The 25012-nt window shown below is 40.0% G+C and overlaps 1 protein-coding gene and 1 gene segment (V, D, J or C); both read left to right on the top strand.

Moving 5' to 3' along the window:
- Positions 1-342: 342 nt before the first annotated feature.
- LOC112951714 (trypsin II-P29) lies at positions 343-3148 on the top strand. The gene is made up of 5 exons (XM_026044473.1): positions 343-382; positions 1408-1570; positions 1984-2237; positions 2514-2650; positions 2999-3148. The coding sequence occupies exons 1-5, from the start codon at positions 343-345 to the stop codon at positions 3146-3148; spliced, it is 744 nt and encodes a 247-aa protein (XP_025900258.1).
- A 9808-nt stretch (positions 3149-12956) lies between these two features.
- On the top strand, positions 12957-24483 carry LOC112951701. The segment is given in 6 exon segments: positions 12957-12962; positions 17660-17750; positions 21731-22066; positions 22607-22624; positions 22983-23089; positions 24308-24483. Coding segments are annotated over 6 exon segments (570 nt in total).
- The last annotated feature ends 529 nt before the right edge of the window (positions 24484-25012 follow it).

The raw sequence follows: 25012 nt of genomic DNA, 5'->3' as shown, positions 1-25012 counted from the left end.
AGTGCGATGGTGCTGCACTGGAACACGGGTGGCTCAAGGGGAGCAGCAAGGAGAAGGGCTGGTGAAGGCAGGGTTGGGGGGAGCAAAGATCTCTCAGGAGACAGCCAACATCACCTTGCCTTTCTGGAAATACACTCCCCCAGCTCAGGTGCTACAGCCAGCTGTGTCATCACTCTGTCCAGATAAAGAAACTAAATTTGTCCAGGCTGACGCAAGACGATGGGAAAGCAAGAGCTGCAGCACCCCTGGGCAGAGAAAGATAAGGCCCTCCAGGACTATAAAGCGGTGCAATTGCCAAAGCCAGTCCTTGTACATCTCACAGAGCTTGAGCGCAGAGGCACCATGAAGGTCTTCCTGATTCTCTCCTGCCTGGGAGCGGTTGGTGAGTTCTCCACAGCGTTGGATCCTCCAGCTCTTCCTACACCTCAYTCTTGACTTGTCTTCTCGGCCTGCTTTCCTCTCTCCCCAGCGGCCCATGCCTCTGCTTTCCTTCTATTCCTAACCACGTCAAAGCCTTGCGCACTCAGCCACCTAAAGGCACAGAAGAAGGAGCACATGACAGGGCACACACACACGCGAGTGACCCGAGCAGACTGAGGAAGGATGGATTGCTCCTCGTCCCTTCCTGCATGAATCTTGAGGGCCATCAAATCAAGCTAGGAGTTTTGGCAGGTTGAAAGCAGACAAAAAATGATCCGTCTTCTTGCAGAAAAGTGCTGGACCCTTCTCCATGGAAGCAGACCTGCAGAAAGGTGACACGGCCACAGAAGGAGAAGCAACACATTTGTGGCTTAAAAGTTCACTGAGATTGAATGCCACTTGCTGTCTCCCCTGGCAGCCTCAGGTCCCTGAGTTGCTGGACGTCAGTAGTGGCTCTGCACAAGGCTTCCCTCTCCTCTGCTTTTTACATTTTTTCCATCAGGGATAGACCACACTAGAGACAGGCTCCAAGCCTTCCATGTTCTTGTGGTCTCTACATTTGTGTTTTCTCACATTCCACTCTAACATCAGCCACCAGCTCCACAGAGCCTGAATGCAGTCTGAGAGGGACCTCAGACACACGTAACAGTGGGCCTTCCCTTCTCTCTTACTCATCTCTTGTCCCCCCCTCAACAAAAGGGACAGTGGTGCTGAGCAAGGAATACGCGGGAAGCTCACACGCATTTCATTGTGAAGCCTTTTGGCAGCTCCCACTCTTCTGTTCTTTTCCTGACTCAAGGCCTGGGAACAGTCAAAGACTCGGGCTTCAGAGCGATGCCAGACGAGCTCAGCGGTTGCTCTGAGGACTGGCTTTCGGCACTCCAAACACCCTTTGTCACTACTTCTCTAAAACTCCCCACCTGCTTCTATGCTATAAGAGAACAGATTCAGATCCAGGGCAGTGAAAAATAATTCTCTTTCCCCCAGTTGCTGTCCCGGGGGATGCCGATGACGACAAGATTGTGGGAGGCTACAATTGCCCAGCACATTCAGTGCCCTACCAAGTGTCCCTGAATTCTGGCTATCACTTCTGTGGTGGTTCCCTCATCAACAACCAATGGGTTCTGTCAGCTGCTCACTGCTACAAGTCGTAAGTATGGCTTGTCTTGCGTGTCTCTCTTGATCCTAGTCAAATCTTGCAGCCACAAATCTTGCACCTAGCACAGCAAGACGAGGCCAGGTGGCAGGGCAGGCACAGCTCACATCAAACCAAGGGAAGGATGCTGAACTCAGCCCTGCCATTAACCATGATGCCTGGAGTGATCCTTGCATGTTCACCTTATTGCCACAGATGGAGCATTCCTGGACACACTGCCCACCTGGCAACGCCTTCTAGTCCCTCTCTTTCATGAAATCCTGAGGTGCTAGAGCAATGTGGCACAGCATAAGCCTTTGAGTTGGAGAACACTCCCTTACCTCCTTCCAGGTTTCTGCTAGTCCCCTTCTTGGCACCAAGTCTTTCTAGCGGGGACTAATTGCTGCTCTTCTCCTCTTGTTTTACAGCTCTATGCAGGTGAGGCTGGGAGAGTACAACATTGATGTGCAGGAAGATAGCGAAGTGGTCAGAAGAGCTTCACTAATCATTCGCCATCCTAAATATAGTTCACTGACCCTTAATAATGACATTATGCTGATCAAGCTGGCATCCGCGGTGACTTTCAGTGCYGATGTTCAACCCATAGCTCTGCCCAGTGCCTGTGCCAAGGTAGGCACYGAGTGTCTCATCTCAGGATGGGGAAACACCCTGAGCAATGGCTGTGAGTATCGGCTTATGCTGTGAGTAATTCGTCATGCTTTTCCTGCTCTGCCACGTACACTTCATGCCTACTTTGCAACCTTCCCTTGCTCCAACCCATGTTCCCCACACTGCCCTGCCACTTTGTACAGTGCACTTGGCATTTCCACGTGCAGGCCATGCCTTTACTTCACCCCTGCTTTGCTKCATGGCTCTTGCACATACGTCGACAGGGCTTCCTGCTCAAGGGCAGTACTGAATCCCAACACAACACCTCATTTCCACTCCTTATTTTCAGACAATTCCCCTGAGATTCTCCAGTGTGTGAAAGCTCCCGTCTTGAGTGACCAGGCRTGCCAAGCTGCGTACCCCGGGGAGATCACCAGCAGCATGATGTGTGTAGGATTCCTGGAAGGCGGGAAAGACTCCTGCCAGGTAAGAGCTGCTGAGGTCTGGGCAGAGATCTGTCGCAGACACGTTTATGCCTCATCTCGAGGTGCACCTTCCCCACACAGTGCCCTTCCAGTGGCATTGGGGCACCGGCTATGCCTCACACAAAACCAGCAGGAGCAGCCACAGCTGCCCAGGCACAGGGTGCAGTAGTGGTCAGTTGCGACGGGGCAGGAGGGATCAGCAGTACAGCGGTGGAATCCTTCAGTGTTCTCATACCATGGCGTGATTCAGAACCCTCAGCACCCCCTGCATCCTTTGCATAAGGCCCAGACCTTTCCAGGTGAGATTCTGCTTCTAAATCAACTCACACTTCTACCTTCTTCCCTCCAGGGTGACTCTGGTGGTCCAGTTGTGTGCGATGGAACCCTCCAGGGGATTGTGTCATGGGGATATGGTTGTGCTCAGAAAGGCTACCCCGGCGTCTACACCAAGGTCTGCAATTTCCTCAGTTGGATCCAAGAAACCATCGCGGCCTACTGATGTGTCAGCGACACCTGGTTCCCAARCCACTGCCCTCCTGCCCCCTCACTTCCTCTCAAAAATAAGATAAAATAAAAGCACAAATGAAACCATACTTAAGAACCTTAAAGATGTAAGTAGGTAGATCCTTCGTGGGCTGAAGCATGCTCCACACAAGTGGGGCTCTCTGCAGCCCTTAAGGTATCTTTTCCCAGACCTCCCCTCCCTGCCTCTTCTTGTGTAGGCATGTGTTGTGAAAATGTTGCAGTTCAAAAGCCGTAGTGGGGCGGGGGCGGGGAGATATCAAATTAGTATCGGATTCACAAACAGTCTATGGACCGTAGGTCCGATTGCCTTCCTAGCAGTGAATTGAGTTCCCAAATAGCCTGATCAGCTATAAGATCAATTCTGACAGTATTGGATTCATGAACAGTCTGTGAACTGTAGGTCCGATCGCTTCCCCCCAGACAAGTAGTCAAGTTCACAAACAGTATTATTTATTTAAATGCAACATTTACAAAGCAGGATTTGGATGTCAGTATCGGAAATTCTCTACTACAATGTGGGGTTTTTTAGCTCGCCTTGATGTACAAATGTGCAATCATCACTCACCCCAGAAGATGGGAGCGGGCTCTCAGTCTCGAGTCTTCTCAGGTGGTGTCTCAACCCGAGGGGAGGGAAGGGGGATCAGCCTGTTGACTGACCCAAGAGTGATGATGGATTCACCCCTCTCAGTTGTTAGTCGTCTCAGGCGATGTTCAAGTCCGAGGGGAGGGAAGGGGAATCAGCGCATCGACTGACCCAAGAGTTACGATGGAGTCTTCCCCTCTCAGTTCTTAGTCTTCTCAGGCAGCATCTCAGCCCGAGGGGAGGGAAGGGGGATCAGCACAGCAACTAATCCAGAAGTTAGGATGGAATCTTCCCCCCAAGTTCTTAGTCCTCTCAGGCGGCATCTCAGCCTGAGGGGAGGGAAGGGGGATCAGCGCAGTGACTGATTCAGAAGTTACGATGGATGTTTCCCCCAGAAGTTCTTCATCCTTAGTTCACCTTTTATACTTTTCTTTACATTCAGGTGGAGCTTGAGTGACTAGAGTCATACTTAATATTGTTCTTGATTGGTGAAAAATTTTCTCGCTTTCATTTAAAGGTACAGTCAATCAAAAATCTAGAGCGCATGCTCAGTGAGGAGTGGTCATACCTCGGAGGCGGGTAACTTTTGGGATGGAGGTGTGTTTTGGCATTATAATGAGCATATAATGAGCAAAGTTCAAGCAAAGTTCATCCAAAAGGAGTGATTTGCCACTTTTCTGGCTCAGCACCGGACTTTTTATCGTATACCTCCCATTGGACAGCTGCTGTGCGGCTTATCAGTGGCCCAGCACAGGCAGTGCAACAGAGTTTGGCCACAGGGTCTTCACTCCGCTCCATCCTCTGTTACTCCCCTTCGCAGCTGTGAGGAGGGCAGATTGTGTTGCCCAGACAACTGTGGAGGAGCTGAGTCCATGCGTACCAGCCATCCTGGAAGTGGCAACAGTGTCTCACCCCAAGCAAGGTTCTGTAATGCCAAAACTTCTGTTAGGCCCTAGTTTTCAAACAGTTCTTCCACAGCATGTGCACAGGGAGCTGTGGTCTAGAGCTGCTGGGTGGGCAAGCAGTAGGACAGGGCAGCTTTTTACCATCTAGGAAGTCTTCTGAGCTGCACCACTCCTTTTTCTTTACTCCTGGCCCACTTCCTGAGAAAGGCAGCAGAGGGAGCACAGATCCTAAGTGCAGTGGTGGTGCAGAGTCCCATCCATCTCCTGCTAATTCTGATGAACCATAGCCTTCTTCTTTCTCTATTCCATCTCATAGACCCTGCCCTTAGGTTGCAGGTGCGCAACCCCAATTTACAAACCTTCCAATTATCAAAGGTAGCACAGGATCCCTAGAGAGCAGCCAGAAAGACCTCCCATAGAAGGGTCTGTGTACCCGAAGCCTGCATAAACTGGGATGATGCAGGACTGTTTAAATGTCTCCAAACTCTGTCACTCTTTGAGACTGTGAGACATGGGAGTGGAACTTTTCTGGGGGAAGAAAACAAATAAACATACAAACAAACAGGTAGGCCATGGAGGCACTAGGAGAAGAGCAAGATTCTGTCAAGGCTGGTAAGGTGACATGGCCAGAGAAGGTTGAGGGGGAGTTTGGCTGTGGGAGCCAGAGTAACTGGCAAAGTTGGCATGTTGTAAAGCAGTGAACACGTAGGGGATTACACACAGTCACCCTTGACCTAGGCACTGTCTTAGACCACACCTGAAGAATCAGCACATACAACAACTCTAGAAATGGGCTGCCTTTGTTTGCTGTCTTTGTGCTGCAACAGTCATTTTTCTTCCACTGAAATTAGAAATATAAAGCCAGTTTTCTCATGATTCTGTCTTTCATGATCTTCACATTGCAAGGAACTGCCTGAAAGAAAAATGTACTGCCAAGATTGGCTCACTTTGTTTATTTTATTATTATTGTAATTATCTAGGTCTCAGAGCTTCTATTATAGGGAGCAAACTTATGCCATTCACAGATGTTGTGACTAAGATGAATACACTAGAACTAAACATATCATTTGATCACAAAATAAATAAAAGAGTAAACATGCTGAGTTTTCCCCTTCCTCCTGAGGTCATGGATGGGGAATTAGCTGATAGCACTTCCTATGAAAAGTCACCCTCTTTATAGACTATCTAAACCTAATATAGATTCTCTCTTTATAGACTCTCTAAACCTAATAACCGATTGTTTTACTGCCACATGACTCACTATTTCTTGCTTTGTCCTTGTTTCTTGTTTGAATGGACTACCTAAAACTTCATTTGCTTCCTGGCTCTGCTGAAATGAAAGTTAAAGTTTTCATTGCATAGTAAATCTGGGAGCATTACAGAAACTTGTGCTCATGATAGTCCCTATCTACACTTTTGGTGTCCCTACTTTGGGATACCAGAAAGTCTTAGTTTGTTTTTTGTTCTCTCTGACTTGCTYCATTCCAGTAAAGACATTTCTGTAAGATTCAGAGCTGTGCTCACTGCCCCATAGTTTCTTGCACATTACCTGGCAGATTTTCCTATTCCAGTAGCTGTTCAGCAAAGATTGTGCTCCATGCTCCCAGAGACCCTTCATCTGCTCCCAGGGAGTCCTTTGCAGTAGTCTCAGATCCATGATTTCCYACTCTTTTCAGATGAGGCTACAGTCATACGTTAAGGAAGCACTGAATGAGCATTTTCTCTCACATAGTTGAGACACAATATTCCTTTCCTTTCTCCTACCGTGTTCATACTTGCTTGTAGGGATCTTTAATGAATAAGGGGGGTGCAGTAAGCTGCTGGTGAAGGTCAAAAAGAACAATAAGCTGTTGATGCAGAACAATAAGGTACAGTAAATTGCTGAGGTAGCCAGACTAAACTAGGTCAAGTAAGTGAAACATAGTTTTAAGAATTACATCAGGACTATCCAATCAGCTTCATGGTCATACTGCAGGCCAATGATTGGATACAGCCTGGAGACAAGTGGCGGGATAGTGACGAGGGATGAGCGTGTGGAGTTGTGATTGGTTGGAAGCGCGAGCGCAGCTTACTGTATAAAAATGTACTAGAATCTGYAATAAACGGGGCAAGATGTTAAACTCATATTGAGTGTGATTCTTGTAACCCCGGCCGATTCCCTACACTTGCTCAATCCCTTCATACACAATACATTTACTCCTCTTCTATCTAGGGATATTACTGTTCATCTGAATGTTCCATGAAGTATGTCCATAGAACGTATATTAGGGATAATATGCGAATTACTTTATGGCATAGTCATTGGAGCATATAAACAATATTGGTAAATTTGGGATTGACCTTTGGATGATTTGGGGTGGGGGAGGGGTTGGTTTTTTGTTTTGTTTTTGTCTTCTATTTAAATGAAATTACTAAAAAATATAGCATATCTGCCTAATCTCAGCCTTCTTACATAAATATTGAAAAAGTGTTGTCTATCAGCTCTAGGAACAAGATAGAGAACAGTCTCTTTCTCAGCTCTTTAGAAGTTTGGAGTGGAAAATGGAACTGCAAAGCCTTATAAAAACAAACTTATCAGTAGCCCTCAGGGTACTGCAAGTTAATGAGATCTCTATTGATTGGTAATAGCTGTGCAGTTTCCAGGTGGATGTAGAAAGTCACAATGATGTATAGTTGCCATATTAAACTCCTGCAGCCTCAGTATCCCAATCCATTCTGAGACACTACCATATTTTCTCCAAGACAGTGCTTTTTTGCCATCTCAAAGTGGCATTGTGCATATTGCAGCTCTTCAAAAAGTTTCTCTTGAAACAGCTCTTTGTAGCTCCTTGTACTTGTCTCCCTCCTTGTCCTCATATTTATTCTAATTTTCTTCCTGATGCAGAGGAAGGTGGGGATGCTGTAGCTACAGAGATTATAGCAGTGTGTCTTGATCTCTAGGCTTTCAGATACTCCACTCCACACTTCAGTGACATCTCAGACACATCTGTTTAACTTTCTGTATATTCTCCATAAATAGCAGTGAAGGAAGAAGCAGTTTGTCAATGGCTGCTTGCTTGCAGTATACAGCTAACACTGACTACTCAAAAAATGAGATGATAGAAGGAGAGGATGTTAAATTATCACATTCCTATGCAGATAATTATGCCATATCATCCTATGTATCTATGATTCCTTTATTTCCTTCACCTTGTTTCTTTTCTCTTCTGACGTGTTTATTCGAGCTTCTTGTTAGACACTCTTGATTTGTGCCTGTGTTGATACACTGGAGAACAACATTACACCCCAAGTGTTCATCTTCTGCTCCAAAGCCTATCCTTCCACTAGGCCAGTGAAGTGGTTATCTATCTTGTTATCTCTATCAGTTCTGACACACAGGAAGCCTGAAAGCAGTTGCTGTTGTGGTGGGAATCCTCTCCAGCAACTGTCAGACGACTAAGTCTAACTCTCCAGTGATTTCCTTTCTAGCTTTTCTTTCATCTTTCAGCATGTCAAACTTGTCAGTTCTGAGTGAGAAAACTGTTTTCTCATCCAGCTACGAAGTATGAACTGTCTCTGATCTACTATATAATGTAGATATGTTCTGAAAAGGAGTTGCTGCTTAATTCTAAGAATTTATGGGAAGATGTACCAAAAATATAAGAAAAATACTCCCAGTAGACCTAAAACAAATCTGTGTTTCTGCCTGCTTCTCCTCTCCTTTGTAAGCTCTGGAGAAGAAGCAGGACTGATRTAAGTTATGACATCATTACTTTCTTGTGAATTTTCCCCAGCTGAAATGTTACTAATTTAAGGAAAGATGACCTTAATGTCTCTCAGTTGCACATGCTTACCTTTCCTTGTTGACTAAAGTTGTAAGTATCTTAAAATGTCCTATATAAGGCAAAAAAAAAAAAAAAAACCAAAAAAAAGGTAACTATCTTTATGTCTTTTCCTTCTTCCTGCCTTCATCCTTTTGGATTTCTGACCTGATAAGCCTTTGCCAGCCTTTACCAGGCTATATGTTACAATAAAATGTGACAAGACTGCTCTCTGTTGGCACTTCTTGAAAATTACCTTGTGAAAGTAACATCTGAGGCATCACCCAGAAACCCTCTTTCAAAATTAAATAAAAACAGAGGAAGGAATATACTTGTTCCACAGAGAAACTTTCTAAATGAAAGACACCACATATGAGAGGGTTTGTAAGTGACACTAAGGATTCTGACTGAGCTGTAGATTGGAGGATACAAACTCCAAAATGATTGAAATGGAATGGCTTTAGACCCTGGGAAAAAACACTATGTGTTCAGAACAGACAGAGACTAAACAGGCAAATATCATTATTTAGGCAGATCCAGACTGACAAATAAAAAATTAATGTATTTTTTAAATAATTCCATCTAAACAAAGACATGCCTAAAATAAGGAACTTAAGCATACAATTTTGCTGATGTAGAATACAGGGTATTGGAAGGCAAGCTGAGATCTGTACAATATCTTCGATTTCAATGGTCTTCAGTTGTATCCTAAGTGTTACACCTTGTTCTGGCTTTCTCGTCCTCTTCCCAACAACCATAACTGCTATTCCCAGCTGAACAGGACAGGTCATAACTTACAGGTCATAACTGCTATTCCCAGCTGAACAGGACAGGTCATAAATCTTCTGAGATTTTTTTTTTTTTTTAACCTAGCCAAAGAGTTGCCTTGTTTCAAATAATGTTATTTGTACCTTCTTTTCTCCTTTTTTAATCAAGACATTTTGAAGTGAAACCATTCAAGAACATTATGAACAGCATTTCTACTGCAGGTGCTCCTTCATGTGGCTAGTTATGTATGCATTGAATTTTTATTTGAGAAGAACAGACCAGGATGARATGCCTTTGCTCCAAACAACTGGATTTGTGCCTGTCCTTTCCTGTATTGCCCCAGTGTATGGTAGGGACCATGGTGCCACTGGCACAAATCTTTCTCTCTTGAATGTTACAGGATAGCTGTACTGTGGACAGGTCTATGGGGAAGAATGCAATTGTGTGTTTGCATTCAGTTATGGTATATGGAAGGGAAATAAAGTATCCTATAACCTGTCACCTCTACTTCCTGCACCCTTTGGACAGCCTATATAATGAGGGCACACACATATCTAGATGAGGCTTTTCCATAATCGGTGCCAAAGGGCACCTGGAGAAGCTTGTATTTCTGCTTCCTGTAGCAGGACATACAAAAGAATAAAGTCTCAAGAGCTCAGCATCTTATTTGCCTCCCTTTTAGAGCATCTGTGACAGGTGCAGAACAGTCCAAAGAAGATATTCATGATCAGACAAGGAAGCAAAAGGAGCTGCAATCTGCAGTAAGCAAATAACCCCAAGTACAAACCATCTACTATAGGCTAGAGCCTTGGCTGCTTGTGATCCCTGAGACAGAAGGAAAAGGAGTGGGAAGAACAGCATTAACACTGCCATGAAGTTACCAAGTGAAAAAGATAACCATATATAAAAGCAGTTAATATAATTTTTAAAATATATCACTTTAGGGACATATAAAGGAATATATATATGCCTTTATATAAAAAGTATCCTTGTTGGGACTATAAATTCGGGGATAAAGAACACTATGTACAGGGATAACGTACGCTAAGAAGTAATCAAATTATCATACAGAAACATACAGCACTTCCTCCAGCAATGGCAGAGGAAGGAAGTGGTATGTGGTTTCCAAGGCAATCTTTCATGGCAGCTGTGTGAAAAAATGGGAGGGCAGAGCTATGTATTGGATTGTTTTTGTATGACGATGCATCATTGTGGGGACAGGGGGCTCACCATGATACATTCTCCCAGAAGGCCTTTACAAAAAAACCCTATGTGTTTAAGCATCACAGGAAATCCTGCTGACAGATGCGGAGCACTCTGCAGCATCATGGTCATGTACTATCTTGGTTTCTCATGGGAGACTTACTGTAATGGGAATCTCTTCTCTTCCCTTCCATCATCTGAGAACTAGAAGCCTATTCTCTCTGAAAACAAGGCAGAAGACTCTGGGATGATCTCAAAATAATTTTTCAGAAAACMAGATCCACTGGAGATATATCTAAAACCTGTAGGAGCATATGAATGAGACAACATTTTACTATTGCAATAATGTTTTGCTAAATAGCGAAAAAGAACTCTAATATGGTGAACCGTTACAAAAAGAGTTCTGAAATGGCAAAATGTAGTCAGTGCCTGTTAGAGTACTGCTTTCTGCATCAGCTGACAAAAAAAGAGGCAGTAAGTGTAAAATACTGTTGGGCCTTAAATAATCCTCCAGAGTCCACTGGCTGAATGTGATACCTGTTAGTTCCATATTTCTCTCTGATCATTCTCTGACCAATTATTCTGGGCTTTGTGTGGATTACTTTTTAAACTATTAGTGAATTGAACAGGGTTCTGCATGAGTATTCCAGATGGCTGACCTGCCAGTGAAGAGGAAACAGATGAGTTTTAATTCTTTGCTACAATGGTGTACCTTCCATATGAACAGAGTAGGTGACCATGACAGCCAGAAAGCAAGTAATATTTGATTATTTAACTTTATAAATGGAAGGATTCCTAGTGTTTAGAGGCTGAGTCAGAAAGCTCAAATTATAAAGGAATTATATTTCTAGACACTGTCAGCTTCAACCAATCGGGGTCCCTCTGTAATGTTCCTACTGCAAGTCTGCAATATCAGATGGTATCCATGGGAAAACACGGAGATTAGAGAATGGTTGTGAAACAATTTGAGGTGAAACATAGAAGATAAAAAAAAATATGAATGAATTCTGAAAAAATGCTCTTGTAAGCTTCTGCTTACTGAAGTCACTTACAGTTCATCCCTTTGCTTATGATACAATACTTTGTCACTGTGAACAATAAGGTGACTTTCGGCGATGGCACAAAGCTTACAGTGATGGGTAAGAAATCTTTGTTTTCTTTTTTAAACAATTTGAAACTCATATCTTTTCTTTAGAGAGTTTGGTGTGTATTTTTCACCTCTTTCATTATTAAACTGGTGTTTCTCTGATAGCTTAATAACCTAATCTACTTTGGAGAATAGTTTATGTACTTCAGGTGAGACTACACAGCTCCTTGGAGAACTGAATTTTCTGTGAATAAAGGGCTGTCTATAAAAATAATGAGAATGAGAAGTGGGTTGCACTTCTGGATATATGCAAATAATAAATATACAAGTGGATATAAGCAAATAATAAATATAACTTCTTTATAAATCAACATCTGAAAAAAATCTAAAAGTATAACCTTTTCTCATAGTTCTAGTTCTTCTGGGGCAGCAGGTAATTAAGGACAGGTCACTGAAGAGCTCTCTGTCTAGAAAGGACTGAATTACAGTCACACTTTGGTCAAGTCAAGAAGACAAAGTCAAAAATCTGTAACTAAAATTACTTTGAATTATCTAGGTTAAATTAAAGCATATTTTATCAGAAAACTGAGGAAGGCAAATATTCATACCAAATAGTCATTTTAATTGTCAAAACAAACAAATAAACAAGAACTCAACTTCAAGCTTTATCATAAGTAATGCAACTGTATTGTAGCTATTTGATTCATAATTGTTCTCTGTTCTTCACACCATGGAAAGTTTCCACAAAACAAGGTGGTTTTTTCTGCTTCTAAGACCCTGATAAATGTTGGTGATCTGTGCTTCTCATTATACGGTCCCAGCAGACAGAAGAATTGATACCTCAGAATTTTAGATCTTATTTCACTGGAAAGTAAAATGCTTAGATAAATGATGATATAACTCAGTCTCTACAGCAAAAATGACCTGCTGTACTGTGAGGAATGCAAGAAATGCTCACTGACAGTCATTAGAAGACCAGTTGCTGTATGACAGAAGGGCCATGTAGTAATGATATGCAAAAGTTTACACTGACATTTTCCTGCCTGCACTTACCTCATTTTCAAGAAAGAATTGAAAACTACTCCACTTATCACCATATAAAACCTTATCAGCATAAGAACCTATCACCATATAGTTGTTTATTTTTAGTACTCCAGGGAATGGACAGTCTCTTCCCATGGTCTACTGGGACATGTTTGGATGCTGACTCAGAGGTTTATCTACAACTGCTTAATTCACTAAACTCTTTCAAAAACTCTGAAGATGAAGGATGAGGGAGAGATATTAGTTATCACAGAGGTTAAAAACAAATAAATAAATAAACAAAAACTACCCCTAACTAAAGAACAAAATACAGCTTTGCCCAAGGCACTACAGAAAATGGAATGGATTTTGACAGTCTCTGGTAGAAGTGTATGCTATGGAGCACTAGGAACATGGAGGTTAGTATAATGGCACATGTTGACTGGCTCTACATTTCCTTTTTTCATGAATTTAGAAACATGTTTTGTTATGCAACAAAATGTTATATCTTAACCCTCTTCATACACACAAATGGATATGTGTCAATGTCGGCAAGAGGACTCCAGTAAAAATAAATAAATAAATAAATAAATAAATAAATAAATAAATAAATAAATAAATAGAAACTACAGCCTTTATCTAGTTTCTCACAGAGCTGTCACAAAGGGAGATCTGTTCCATTGTCTACGTGTGACTAAATGTGAGAGACTGTCCAGATCACCTGGACCAAATGAGTGAAGTTAAGGATTACAGGGATATGAGACACATTATGGGATACAGAGGGAAAGCACTTTAGGAATGTAYAAAACTTATTATGGATGGAGGAGCCAAAAGCAAGGAAAGGGAGGGACCCAGATAGTTTGGGGAGAAAGAAGAATGGGAAAATAAAAGGATAAAAGTGTCCATCTGTTTGTGAAGGAGTGCTTGCTTAGTGTATTTATCTGACCATGTCCTCTACGTGATCAACAGGCTCTAGGGGATGTCATAATATACCTTCGCTCAGGCCTACGTTGATATAWGATTGAAAGCATGTTGGCTTTTTTTATATTCCGATAAATGCCCTGTCCTRCTTCATCCAGTACTAAATGAGGAAGAAAGATGATGTTAATATGCAAGGGAAGCAGGAAGGTTTTGAAAAAGAAAGGTCAAATAAAAGGAAAAAAAGCTTTCAAAATATAACTCTGGGTAGAAGATGGAAAGTAAAAGTTCAAAGTCACTGATTACGGGAATTTAAAAGCTAGGGAAAGTTACTATTCACACTCTCAAAGGTCAAGAGTTTTGTCCATTGTGAGCTTGCAATACGTTCATGCTGACAAGATATGTTTTCAGACTGATGGAACTGGACTTGTATATCATAAAGATCAGTCTTTGTAATGTTGAAGGAGACCCAACCATCACAGAGTGTAGAAGATCTACAGGAAGCATTATACTTCTCTTGTACACCGCTCCTTTGTTCTCTCCAGCTACTGTAGTCTGGAAAAGAGAATAAACTGGACAAACGTTTTCTTTTCTTGCTTTAGGTAAATGATGCCTAGAGCTCAGACTGCCAGCAAGTCAAGGCCTGAATAAGTCAAGGCCTGTAAGAAAAMCGTTTTGGAATCTAATTCCCAAGCTACTACTTTCATGAGCTTATGGATCAGTCAACACTAAGGCTAAAAAGGACCACAGAATTATCATTTTGATATCTTGTATATCACACATCAAAAYAATTTATTTAATTTTAATTTTTAATAAGCATAACAAATTAATAAAAAGCTTGAGTTCAACTAAAGCATGCAGGTGTCCAGAAATGATTGGAAGATATCTAGAATTTCAGAAACCACCTCCCTTTTTGGTAGCTTGTTGAAGCAGTAGATCACCTCCTTTTTGCTTAGTTCTGTCTTAATTTAGTCTAGATGTATTTGACTTCAGCTTCCAGACATTAACTAATTCTATGCTTGTCTCAGCTAGTATACCATTCTCTTGTACTGTACAACAATCTCATTTGTCCTACACTCTATTGCTTGTTCTTGTATCCAAAGTTTTCTTGCTGAAGTTCCTCATCACTCTGTAGTTTTAGCTTCTATTATTTCTTTCACCTGGAGACTACAATGGGGATGTCTGGATCTTATTGGTTGTGCATATGCTGCCAATAAACTGTCACAGAGCAGCAAGGGCCAGCAGGAAAGCTAAGCCAGGAATCAGAGTGACTACAGTACCACAGAATCTAAACTCTGCAAGCAGGGTAGGGAGCTGACAACAGGRTCTCTCAACAGTTCCAAGCAAGAAAAATGATGAATCAGGTCTAAGATCTGTCCAGAAAGTTATCATGAGTAAAAGATGATGGGTCTAGACACTAGGCTTGAAACAAGACTGGAACATGGGTCCAGAGTCCATCCAAGAGACAGGCCAAAGACAAGACTGAAGAGAAGATGCAAGGCGTGTATGAAGGGACCATTCAAAAGACAAGTTATGTACAATGTATGCCCAATATCCATTTAGGAGACAGGACCAGAGACAAGGCTGAAGACACATAGGCCTACAACAGAGGTCTGCCAAGAACTGGAGGTCCTGAAATGAAGCTTAAATGGACCCACTAGCAGAGAGTGGGTGTGGATGTTTAGAGCGATTAAAATCTGTGGGTGCCTTCAGGTTGCTTTAAGAGTAAACATCACATGTTGGAGCCCTTGTCAATATATCACTCAAATAAAATGAGAGTTTTATTCCATATGTCAATTTTTTACTCATTCTAATATGTATTGAGAAACAAATCACTGATAACTGTTACAGCAGTGCTTAACTGWAATCTTGAGACTGTTAAAAACTTTACATCCTTGTAATACATTAGGGGTGTTAAACTGAAGTGATTGGAATCTAGGCAAAAATGTGAACTGCTTAATATACAGAGAAAGCGAAAAAGATCAGCCTGGTGCAATATGACTAGAAAGGTCACTRGTGAATTATGTCAACTACTTAAGCTAGAAAATAGTTAAGTAATTAAGACAAGAGCTCCTCAAGACAAACACATTCATGGATATCAAACACTATGCAAAAGACTGAATTGAAGGAGGAAGCTCTATGCATAAAAGCTAGGCCACTAGCCTAAACTCAAATACCTTGACCTACTGGAGTGAATGTTTCCCCAAATMATGGTGCTAGCCACAGCTGTACTTAAGCCTAATTTGGTGTGTTTTCTGTCAAGAATGTGGGTGGATGGGAGAATATATGTATACAGATAGGTGTGCACATATGAGAATAGAAATCTTAGAAGAGAAATTGCTATCCACCCACTATTCCTATTTCACTTAGTGCATGTATTTTTGATTACATGTCRCTGTGCAGTGGTGTTTTGTTCTTGTGGATCTGGATACTTCATTCCTAAATTCCCCCATGAGAACAAGTTAGCACTAACCTTTGTTCATCTACTTGAGCTATTTAGTTCCTACTGCTGCCTATATGAAACATTAATACTTATGTCTATCTTTCTTGCTTCCAGCCTCTCATCAGTAACCAGCCATGACTTCCTGTTTCTCATTAGATTTAAATACAAGGTTGGGTTGTAGAGTAGTAGTAGATGGGAGAAAAGATGTAACAATACAATTCTAGACACAGACATAGAGAAACACCTCTATCTTCCCAGGTGTCTCTGAGGTATGATTGTTCCAGTTAAGACTGTCCATTTCCTGTAGTTTAGTCAGTATAAGAACAGACTCTGGTATTTTCTTAAGCTTTTCCTAAGCCACTGGGAGTAGTGCTGAGGGAAAGCCTGTTTTTGTATCAAGCTTAACCATTGTGGGAACAGTGGGGCAGCACAGTAACGTATTTCTTTGGGAGGTCTTTACAAAAACCTCCTGGAGGTAATGAATGAATTTTGAGGCCTCCGAGGAGTATGACCAGCAAGAACAGATGAACAAAGCATAAAGAACCCTCTGCTACCGATACTCAGACTCCAAACTGTAACTACATGCATGAAATGTTGTGTTATCMTCTAACAAAATCCTTGTTCCTGCTCATCTTCACATGGGGGTATTTCTAGTCAAGCAGAGAGGTATTCTCTGCACAGAAATCAGCACATTTGTGACCATTAAAGAGTGGCCACATGAGAAAAACATACTAGTCCATGTATGTCTTTCTGCTCCCATAGGAGCTGCTGGAAGACTCTGTTTGGATGGGAGCTGAGAAGAAATGAATATAATATCATCATGAGAAAAAAAAGTAATTTGTAAAGGTTTGCAAACATTGTTCATAATAGAAAAAAGTTCATATAATATAAGAAACTTCTAGGAAGGAAGCTATCAAAGGAAATAGAATGCATCCCAGCACTCCCACATTATTATTTTAACAACACGCCCAACAGGCTACTTCATAATATCATGTTTAAGCCAGTTTCCAGTGTCTCACCAAAAAGAAAAAAAAGCTTTTGCATCACTTCTTTTTGGGCACCCAATTCTATGATCTACTTGACAGCACTGTTAACATTTCTTCTATTGTCTCCTACCATCATCAGTCAAAATCCCTGGGACTATCTGCCACTGTGATACTTCTCTCTCTTTCTCACACAGAATATTCACATTCTTCCCTCCCTTTTTTTGTTGCAGGGAGGGGCATATTTTGAGACAGGCTTTGTAGCATTGTGATAAATAATCTGCAATTTGGTCCTGGGACCCAAGTAACAGTACTAGGTAAGTGGAAAAATAATCTTACACTTTTAATAAATAAATAGTAATAGAATTTTTCTTAGAGAAAAATAGTTACACAAAAATGAACAGAAGGGAAGTCAGAGGAAAAAGATGTAAATTGGGTGACTGAATGAGTTTCAACAACTCCGCTCTTCATTAGCACAGTTTAATGATGGCAGAAAGGGAATAAATTCACTGCTTCTGCATTTGTCTGCAAAAGGCATCTCAGATTAAGCTTTGAGAATAAGACTGAGAAATGGGATTAAGATACCAAGATGAGAAAAGTGACTTGCTAGATAGATAGGAAGATTCACTATATACAGTATCTCCTGGAAAAATAGCTCAACTTTTTTGCATATTCTTCTGCATAAATCCAGCACATTCTAACACAGATGAGAATATAAAGGTCCTCTCTGTATATCGTACAACAAACGACAGGTTTTATGTGCTCTTGATAGCTTCTAGTGGCAGATGATTCTGGTACCTCTTCAAAACACTGTGCAAATTCACCACTGATCTTCGGACAGGGTACCCAGCTGACAGTGCTAGGTAAGTTTCCCTGGGCTCTTTTGCTTTTTAATCAACATAATACTCATCAGAGAAAAGGCTGACATAACTGTAAGAAAGTACTGGGGGGCTGATTTTAGAAAACAGGTTAAGTAATCTATTATCTTGGCTAAAGGCAACTAAGAGAAATTCTAAATTCATGTCTAATGGCCTAAAAGAGGGGAAAAAATCTCTATTACTAAGTATATCTGGATACTACAGGGTTSTTTAGAGTCAGTGTGAGATGAGACAAGTTAATGTAAGGCAAAGCTATAAGTGAAAAATCAATCTGTGGTCCCCGAACTTAAACCTGATGGAGATACGACAGTATTTTAGGAAAGTAGCCACTACATGCTTTCATCTTACAGTCTTCTTTTAACATTCAACCTTTGTGAATATCAGAAAAATAATGCAGATCTCGTGAAACTTCTTAGTATGACTAGCACAGCTACTCTGATATTTTTCTATTCCTATTCCATTAAATTTGTCTGTGTGACTCGTAAGAAGGAGAAGCTTTTTTCCATGTCTTGTATCGGTCATATAACCACAACTTCACACATCTGCAAGTAAAAAACAGGCTAATTTTCACTAAAATAACAGGCAGGATTCAAGAGCGATAGAGTGGGATGATGTTTGTAGCTGCTTTTTCTATAACTGTGTACTCTGGAGTTGAGTTTGGTCAGGGCACAGTGTTCTCTATGTTAGGTAAGAAAAATTAATTGCTTCAGTGAATAGCTTGTAAGTCACTTCTCAGTTAATGCATTTGCTTATTTGAAAAGGATATATAAATAGGTTTAAGAGAAATCTATCATATTTTTCTTAATGTCATGATCATAATTATTTTTATTATTATTAAGGATAAAGTCCTTATCATAATTGTCATTATTGTGATAAAAATATATTTGTTCTAAGGTATATCTGGGTATGGAGTCCACAGAAAGGAATGTTTTTCTTGCCCCGTGGTTGTCATTTCTTCCATCTCTACAAAACACTACAAGGAGAAAACACTATACTGAGCAGTCAGATTGATGTTCTTATTTCAACTGTTCCTTAAGTAGTCTTGTGGCTGGTGCAACCATAAAAGGACTGTTTTACGATAAACTACTTAGAAAATGCTTTTATATGTTTCAGACTCCAAACATTTGAATATCTTCTGCTAAACAATACAATGTCCCACAATAATGAACAAAGAGTCTTATAATTTTCTTCTTACTAAGGGAGGAAATTTGAGTGGATTTCTCTTTTACACAATCTCAGACAATGCCAAGTAACAATCATAGCCATGCAGACCACTACCCCCAACTCCGCCCCAGGTTTTGGCAATAGAAAAAATAGCCACACTTAAAAGAGCTACTGCCATTTGGAAGAGGTATCAGGCTGGCTGATATAAGAAAATGCTAAAAAGTATGTTTGAAATAAGACAAAGAAATCCTAGCTTGGAGAATTTTACATCTATTTTTTGAATCACCAGTATGTATTTTACCCCAGCCATGTTTAAATTAATCTATGTACTGACAAGGTCRATAGATGAATCTCACAACTGCAGTCACAATTTTCTTAACTAATTTTTCCTCCACTTAGATTAATCATAGTAAAAGATCATAATAATATGTCATTTTTAGTTCTGAGAGTTTTGAAGAAATAGACAAATTGGTGTTAATTTGTTAAATTAATAAAAATAYGGAGAAGGCTACCAAGGAAGCAGGATTAATGGAATAAAATGGAGGGAGGAAAAAGGATGAGAGAGAAGAGCAAACAAGAGACCACACATCAGGTATAAGAATGTATAATATCTCTACAGCAAAAAAGTCCCCAGAGGCTCTACCCAGTGTTCATTGATTCTGTGTTTCACTACAAACTCTGACGAACTCTTTTCCCTGGAATTAAATGACTGGCAGAATGAACCAAATCTTATGATTCCCCACTTTTTCCTACATCTCTCACTATCATACCCAAATGGAAAAAGAGAACAGATGAATGGAAGCTCTTTGAGGATAATGAAGACAAAGTACAGCAACAGACAATGAAGTGCTTTTCTGAAGGAGGAGACATGGAGGGTAGTATGAATTTTGTAATTCAAATCATAATTAGAAAATAAGGTGGAATATGTAATATCCAAGTGCTATCTTGATAGGTGGATATACTTTCTTTTCACCATACCTTGATACTACTCTGCCAAAAATGGTATTTGAAGGACTAACATGGCTATCACTGCATCATGAGGTTCTGCTCTGCCAATATCCAGTGTTTTGGAGGAAAAAAAAAAAAAAAAAAAAAAACAGAAGTAGCAGTTCCAGGTAAGAGGGAATCATGCGAGGAGTATGTTAAGTTGTGCAAAAAGCAAGATTCTGGGAGTGTAGCCCTGGTAAATATAGCGGGAAGTCTGTGGATGCAGATAAAGAATGAAAAATAATCTCTTCACAAAAAATACAAGATGTCTCAATATACCCTATACAGCCAGAGTAGACACTACATAGCACTATGCAGCAAAATGGGACATAAAAATATTTCCTGCGCTGTTTGGATTAAGTTTAATATAACCTATAAAGACACTTGCCTATAAAACATTTAATGAGAATGACTGTATTCATTAAGCCTAACAAAGGAATCCTTACAAGTCTTGTGCTCATGCATAGACTTAGAGAGGGATTATGGTGGAGAATGGACAGAGTGAATGGGGGAGAGATTTGGGAATGGCAGTTTTGGAGAATCATTAAGACATTGCGTTCTGGAACAGACAGCTACATTTCAGAGAAAGGACATGACTAACAGTTCTAGGTAAGAAAAGAAAAAGTAACCATGGAAGCGTTGAAATTCTAAAATAAAAAGAAAGGTAATTTTTGGTGGGACATAAATCAGTAAATTTTGTGATCCTCACTGGGATTCACTGACAGAAGATGAGGAGAAAAAAATGAGGCAGCATAGCACATTTAARACCAGTTAAGCAAAACAGAATAGTGGTGACAAAATAGTGCTTTTGTGCATGAATGAATGAATCTATTGTACTCTATCTCTGGTCCAAAACAATGTATTTTTGAAGAAAAACAAATCACAGTTGTAGATAGTGTGATATCATCTGTGTATGCCCTTACTGATTTCAGTTTTTCTGCTTTCGAAAAGTAGGATCCAATAGCAGTTTAAGGAAAATACAAGTGGTCTATTTGTCCAATCACAGGAAAACTGATGAAATTAATTTTTATCAAATTAGATACAGGCAACTTCACTTGTTAGTGCTGATGCTCAACTACACTACAGAATATAGGAAAGGAAAATTTAAAAAAGAGAGACAAAATGCTAGTTTCATTGAAATGAGTAACAAATCTTCCACTAATTTCAGTTAAATAAAGTTAATACTCTCCATTTCAATTGGAATTAATTAATTCCAAATAATTTGGAATTCCAAATTATTCTATTAATTAATTTCTATTTGGTTTCTGACTACACTTTTTGGAGTCATTAAAAGTCATGACATCTTTACCATGACATCTCTCAACTGTCTACYATTTTATCCATCTATTCACATTTAAAATGTATTCCCTGGATTCCTAACAAAATAATAGGGAAAGAAGAGAGAAGAAGACAACCAAATGAGACATAAATAAAACCAGGAAAAACTGTAAGTACCCAGAAAAAAAAGTTTTGTATTTACTCTGCACCTTTATATGTTAAAATCTGGAACCAGATTCTGTGTATATAATCTATTAATTTCAATGATAATAGTGATTATATTTAGAATATACTATACTAATATACTATATTAAAAATGTAATATAAACGTAATTGTTTTTTAGATTAAAAATCATGATTATTTAGATAAAAATCATGATTTTTTAGATTAAAAATCATGTTAGCACTCTCAGTGCTAACAGTTGCACTGGATCCCATCTTTCAACATACAGATTCGAACAAACAAAAAAATAGTCTGATCGTAAAAGGGTAAAGGAAGTAATGGAGGCTCTGGACACTGTTTCTTTCTATTCCAGAGGAGAATGACGAAATCATACCACCAGCTGTAGCCATCTTTTCTCCATCAAAACAAGAGATCCAACAGAAAAGCAAGGCCACACTGGTGTGCCTGGCCTCTGGTTACTTTCCTAACTACCTCAGTCTGGTCTGGAAGGTGAACGGCATTCAGAGGACAGAAGGAGTGGGGACAGATGAGTCTGCAACGTGGAATGGCAGTACCTACTCGTTGACCAGCCGACTGAGGATCTCAGACCAGGAATGGTTCAACCCTTTGAATCATTTTGAGTGCGTTGCCACGTTCTTTAACAATGACACACTGGAATCAATACRCAAATTCATCACTGGTGATGCTGGTGAGGAAACAAAACAAGTATATTTGGGCGGGGGGAGAAGTCATTATCTGAAAGTTCCTATCCCTAGYGCATGCAGTCAGAACTAAAGGCACAGTTCTTGCCAGTCTACTACACTTAGATCAGATCTGTCATCCCTAGAAAATGAATCCAATTCTGTTCTCCAAACTGACTAAGGGCTACGTAACTCACATTCCCACATAGACTCATAGAATCAKAGAATCATTATGGTTGGAAAGGACCTTCAAGATGATCAAGTCCAACCATAAGCCCGTCAGCACTACGCCTGCTAAACCATATCCCGAAGTGCCTAATCTGCATGTTTCTTGAACACTGCCAGAGATGGTGACTCCACCACTTCCCTGGGCAGCCAGTTCCAGTGCTTCAGCACTCATTCCTTGTAGAAGTTCTTCCTAATATCTAATCTGAACCTCTCCTGGCACAGTTTGAGGCCATTAATTACACAAACARATCTCTTTGGAAGAGGAGCTGATATATGTGTGGGATGAAATAATTACTCCTATTCTTTCCTTCTGTTTTCAGATTGTACTATCTTCAAAGGTAAGTTAAACCACTGAAATTTTCCTTCCTTGAAATCAGTGATTTTATCAGTGTGTCCATATGTGTGGAGAGATGTGTTTTTGTGTGTGTCCGATGTGTGGAGTTTTGTTGGGGGTTTTTTGCTGTCAGACACTCCTATTCATGCCTGTGTTGAATACACACACATAAGTGTGAACATTATATTTCTGTTACCCTCACATAACATTCCATGAGACTGGTGCACTTCATATATTGCCACTGCACAARTTGTTCTAATCATCAGGATGAAAAAATATCTCCTTGTTTAGGATAAATTTTCTAAAGAAATGTCYATATTCTGAAGTTTTCTGTTTTTATTCTTTTCTCCTTTACTTTTCAGAAAACTACCAGAGAAGTGCTGTAGCTGGGAAGATTGTGTACATCATGCTCATTTTCAAGAGCATGTTGTATGGGATATTTGTGATTGGGCTGATGCTCAGGTCCAAGGTGAGGAACAGAGTACTACTACTGCTCTGTATGGCTTTGCTAACTCATTCTAACTGTGCTGGAGACCAGTGTGGACAAAATGAAGTCTTCCATTAATGTTTATACAAGCCCAGACCTCTAAAAATTTTATTGTGTGTTTCATCATTTTTAAGAGAACAAGACAGTGAGGGTGAAAACTTTAGAGAAAAAGAGGGAGAGAAAGAATGTCAGGGAGATATCACACTATACAAAGGATGAAATACCACAGAAAAGTACAGTTTATTTAAAGAAGAGAGGGAGAAAGAGGAGGGAAAATTTAGAGAAAATTAGAAAAGACCAAGAGAAGAGATGCAAAGGAGTAAAATGCTGTAAGTCAGGAAAGTGGAAGAGAATGCAAACTATCAGGAAAAAGGAAGAGAGAGAAGGAGGGAAAGAACATGAAAGAGATTGTTTCCTTCAGACTGAATTTGTGCGAAGCATTTATTTATTTATTTATCAAAAACTTGGATCTATTCTGTTTGTTTGTTTTTTCTTTTTCTTTTAACATAAGAAGCCTTAGTGCAGGATTGGATAGAGATCATTTCTATTGAAATGTTACTGGATAAATGAAAAAAGTAAAATTTCTTCAGGACTTGTCAAATTCTACAAGACTTGTCAGTTGAGTAAGCAGTACTGAATTCCACTATTGTAAATTAAGTTTGTAGCTATAGGAATCTGAGTCATTCATAATGGAAAAGACATCTTTTTATTAGCATCCCCCTCTTCATCAGTAGTCATTTAAGTAATAAAACACCATTAATTTTACACACACACTGTCACTAATTTCTGCCCAAGACACTCACATTAATTAAAATTGTTACCCTTGTTTTATAATAATATAAGGGAAAGAAAAGCAAAAGTACTCCCATCCGTCTGTCCTTCCGTCCATCCTTCCTCTTTCTTATCCTATCAGTTTCCTTCCCTCTATCTCTTCCTACCTTCCTTTCAACCTACTAAAACATAAATAATCTCCTTCTCTCTAGCTCTGTATGTTCTAGATTTCTTCTTTAATATTTTTGTTGCAAATTAATCTAAGTCATCCATCTGTAAAATGAATTGAAACCAGGCAGACTGAATTGTGGAAAAGTAGACCTTTCCATTTTATCTCTCAGAGATTCACGTATACAATGATCATTACCAGGACCTCAGTATTTCTCAGTAGCTCATTCTTAACTTCTGCTTTTTTCCTTCTGCCTTTAGAAAATGTACTAGATGTGCTTTGCCTTGAAAGATCAGGCCTGAAGAAGAGGGTGGAGATACGTGGCAAGTGGAGAGCTCAAATGTTTGTACATACTACCTTACTTGCTTCAGAAACCAGCTCTTTCTTCTGACAAATGCGGGAAATCATGTTTGTTTTTTTCACTTGTTTTAGAAACTAGCTTTTAATAAAATTTAAATTAAACTTTTTTCCTTCATTTGTATTCTACATTCTCTGTGTTTTTCTTTATCAGCCAAGATAGCCCTATCTCCAGCAGAYTTCCAAGAGCTGAATGATCTGAATTGACTTTTGAAAGAATATATAAATGAACAGAGCTATCTCTGCTTGTTGGACTAGCAATGGGCCAAAGTAGCTAATGCTTCCTGCAAATACAGAAATGAAGTATATCTGTGCCTCTGGTACTGAAAACCTAACTCCTGAGCTCAGCTTTTCATTATAAAAGGAGGACTCTATATTACACCATATGTCCCCCATGCATCAATTTCTGCTTCTGTCTTCTTGTTTTGATGCCGGAAATGTAATGCTCTAGCTCTCTCAGACATCCATTTCTGGTCAGCAGAAAGCCAGAAATTAATGACTAAAAAGCTTAACTTTTCTGCCCCATTGCAACACACAATTCTCTGAAAGTATTAAAAAAAAAAAAAAAAAAAAAAAAAAAAAAAAAAAAGACTGACCTGAGAGCTCCT

This window comes from Nothoprocta perdicaria, unplaced genomic scaffold (genome assembly GCF_003342845.1).
Source record: "Nothoprocta perdicaria isolate Ctin4 unplaced genomic scaffold, notPer1 scaffold_366, whole genome shotgun sequence".
Classification (NCBI taxonomy): Eukaryota; Metazoa; Chordata; class Aves; order Tinamiformes; family Tinamidae; genus Nothoprocta; species Nothoprocta perdicaria.
The sequence above is the reverse complement of the archived record's forward strand: the minus strand, read 5'-3'. Positions and strand labels throughout refer to the sequence as shown.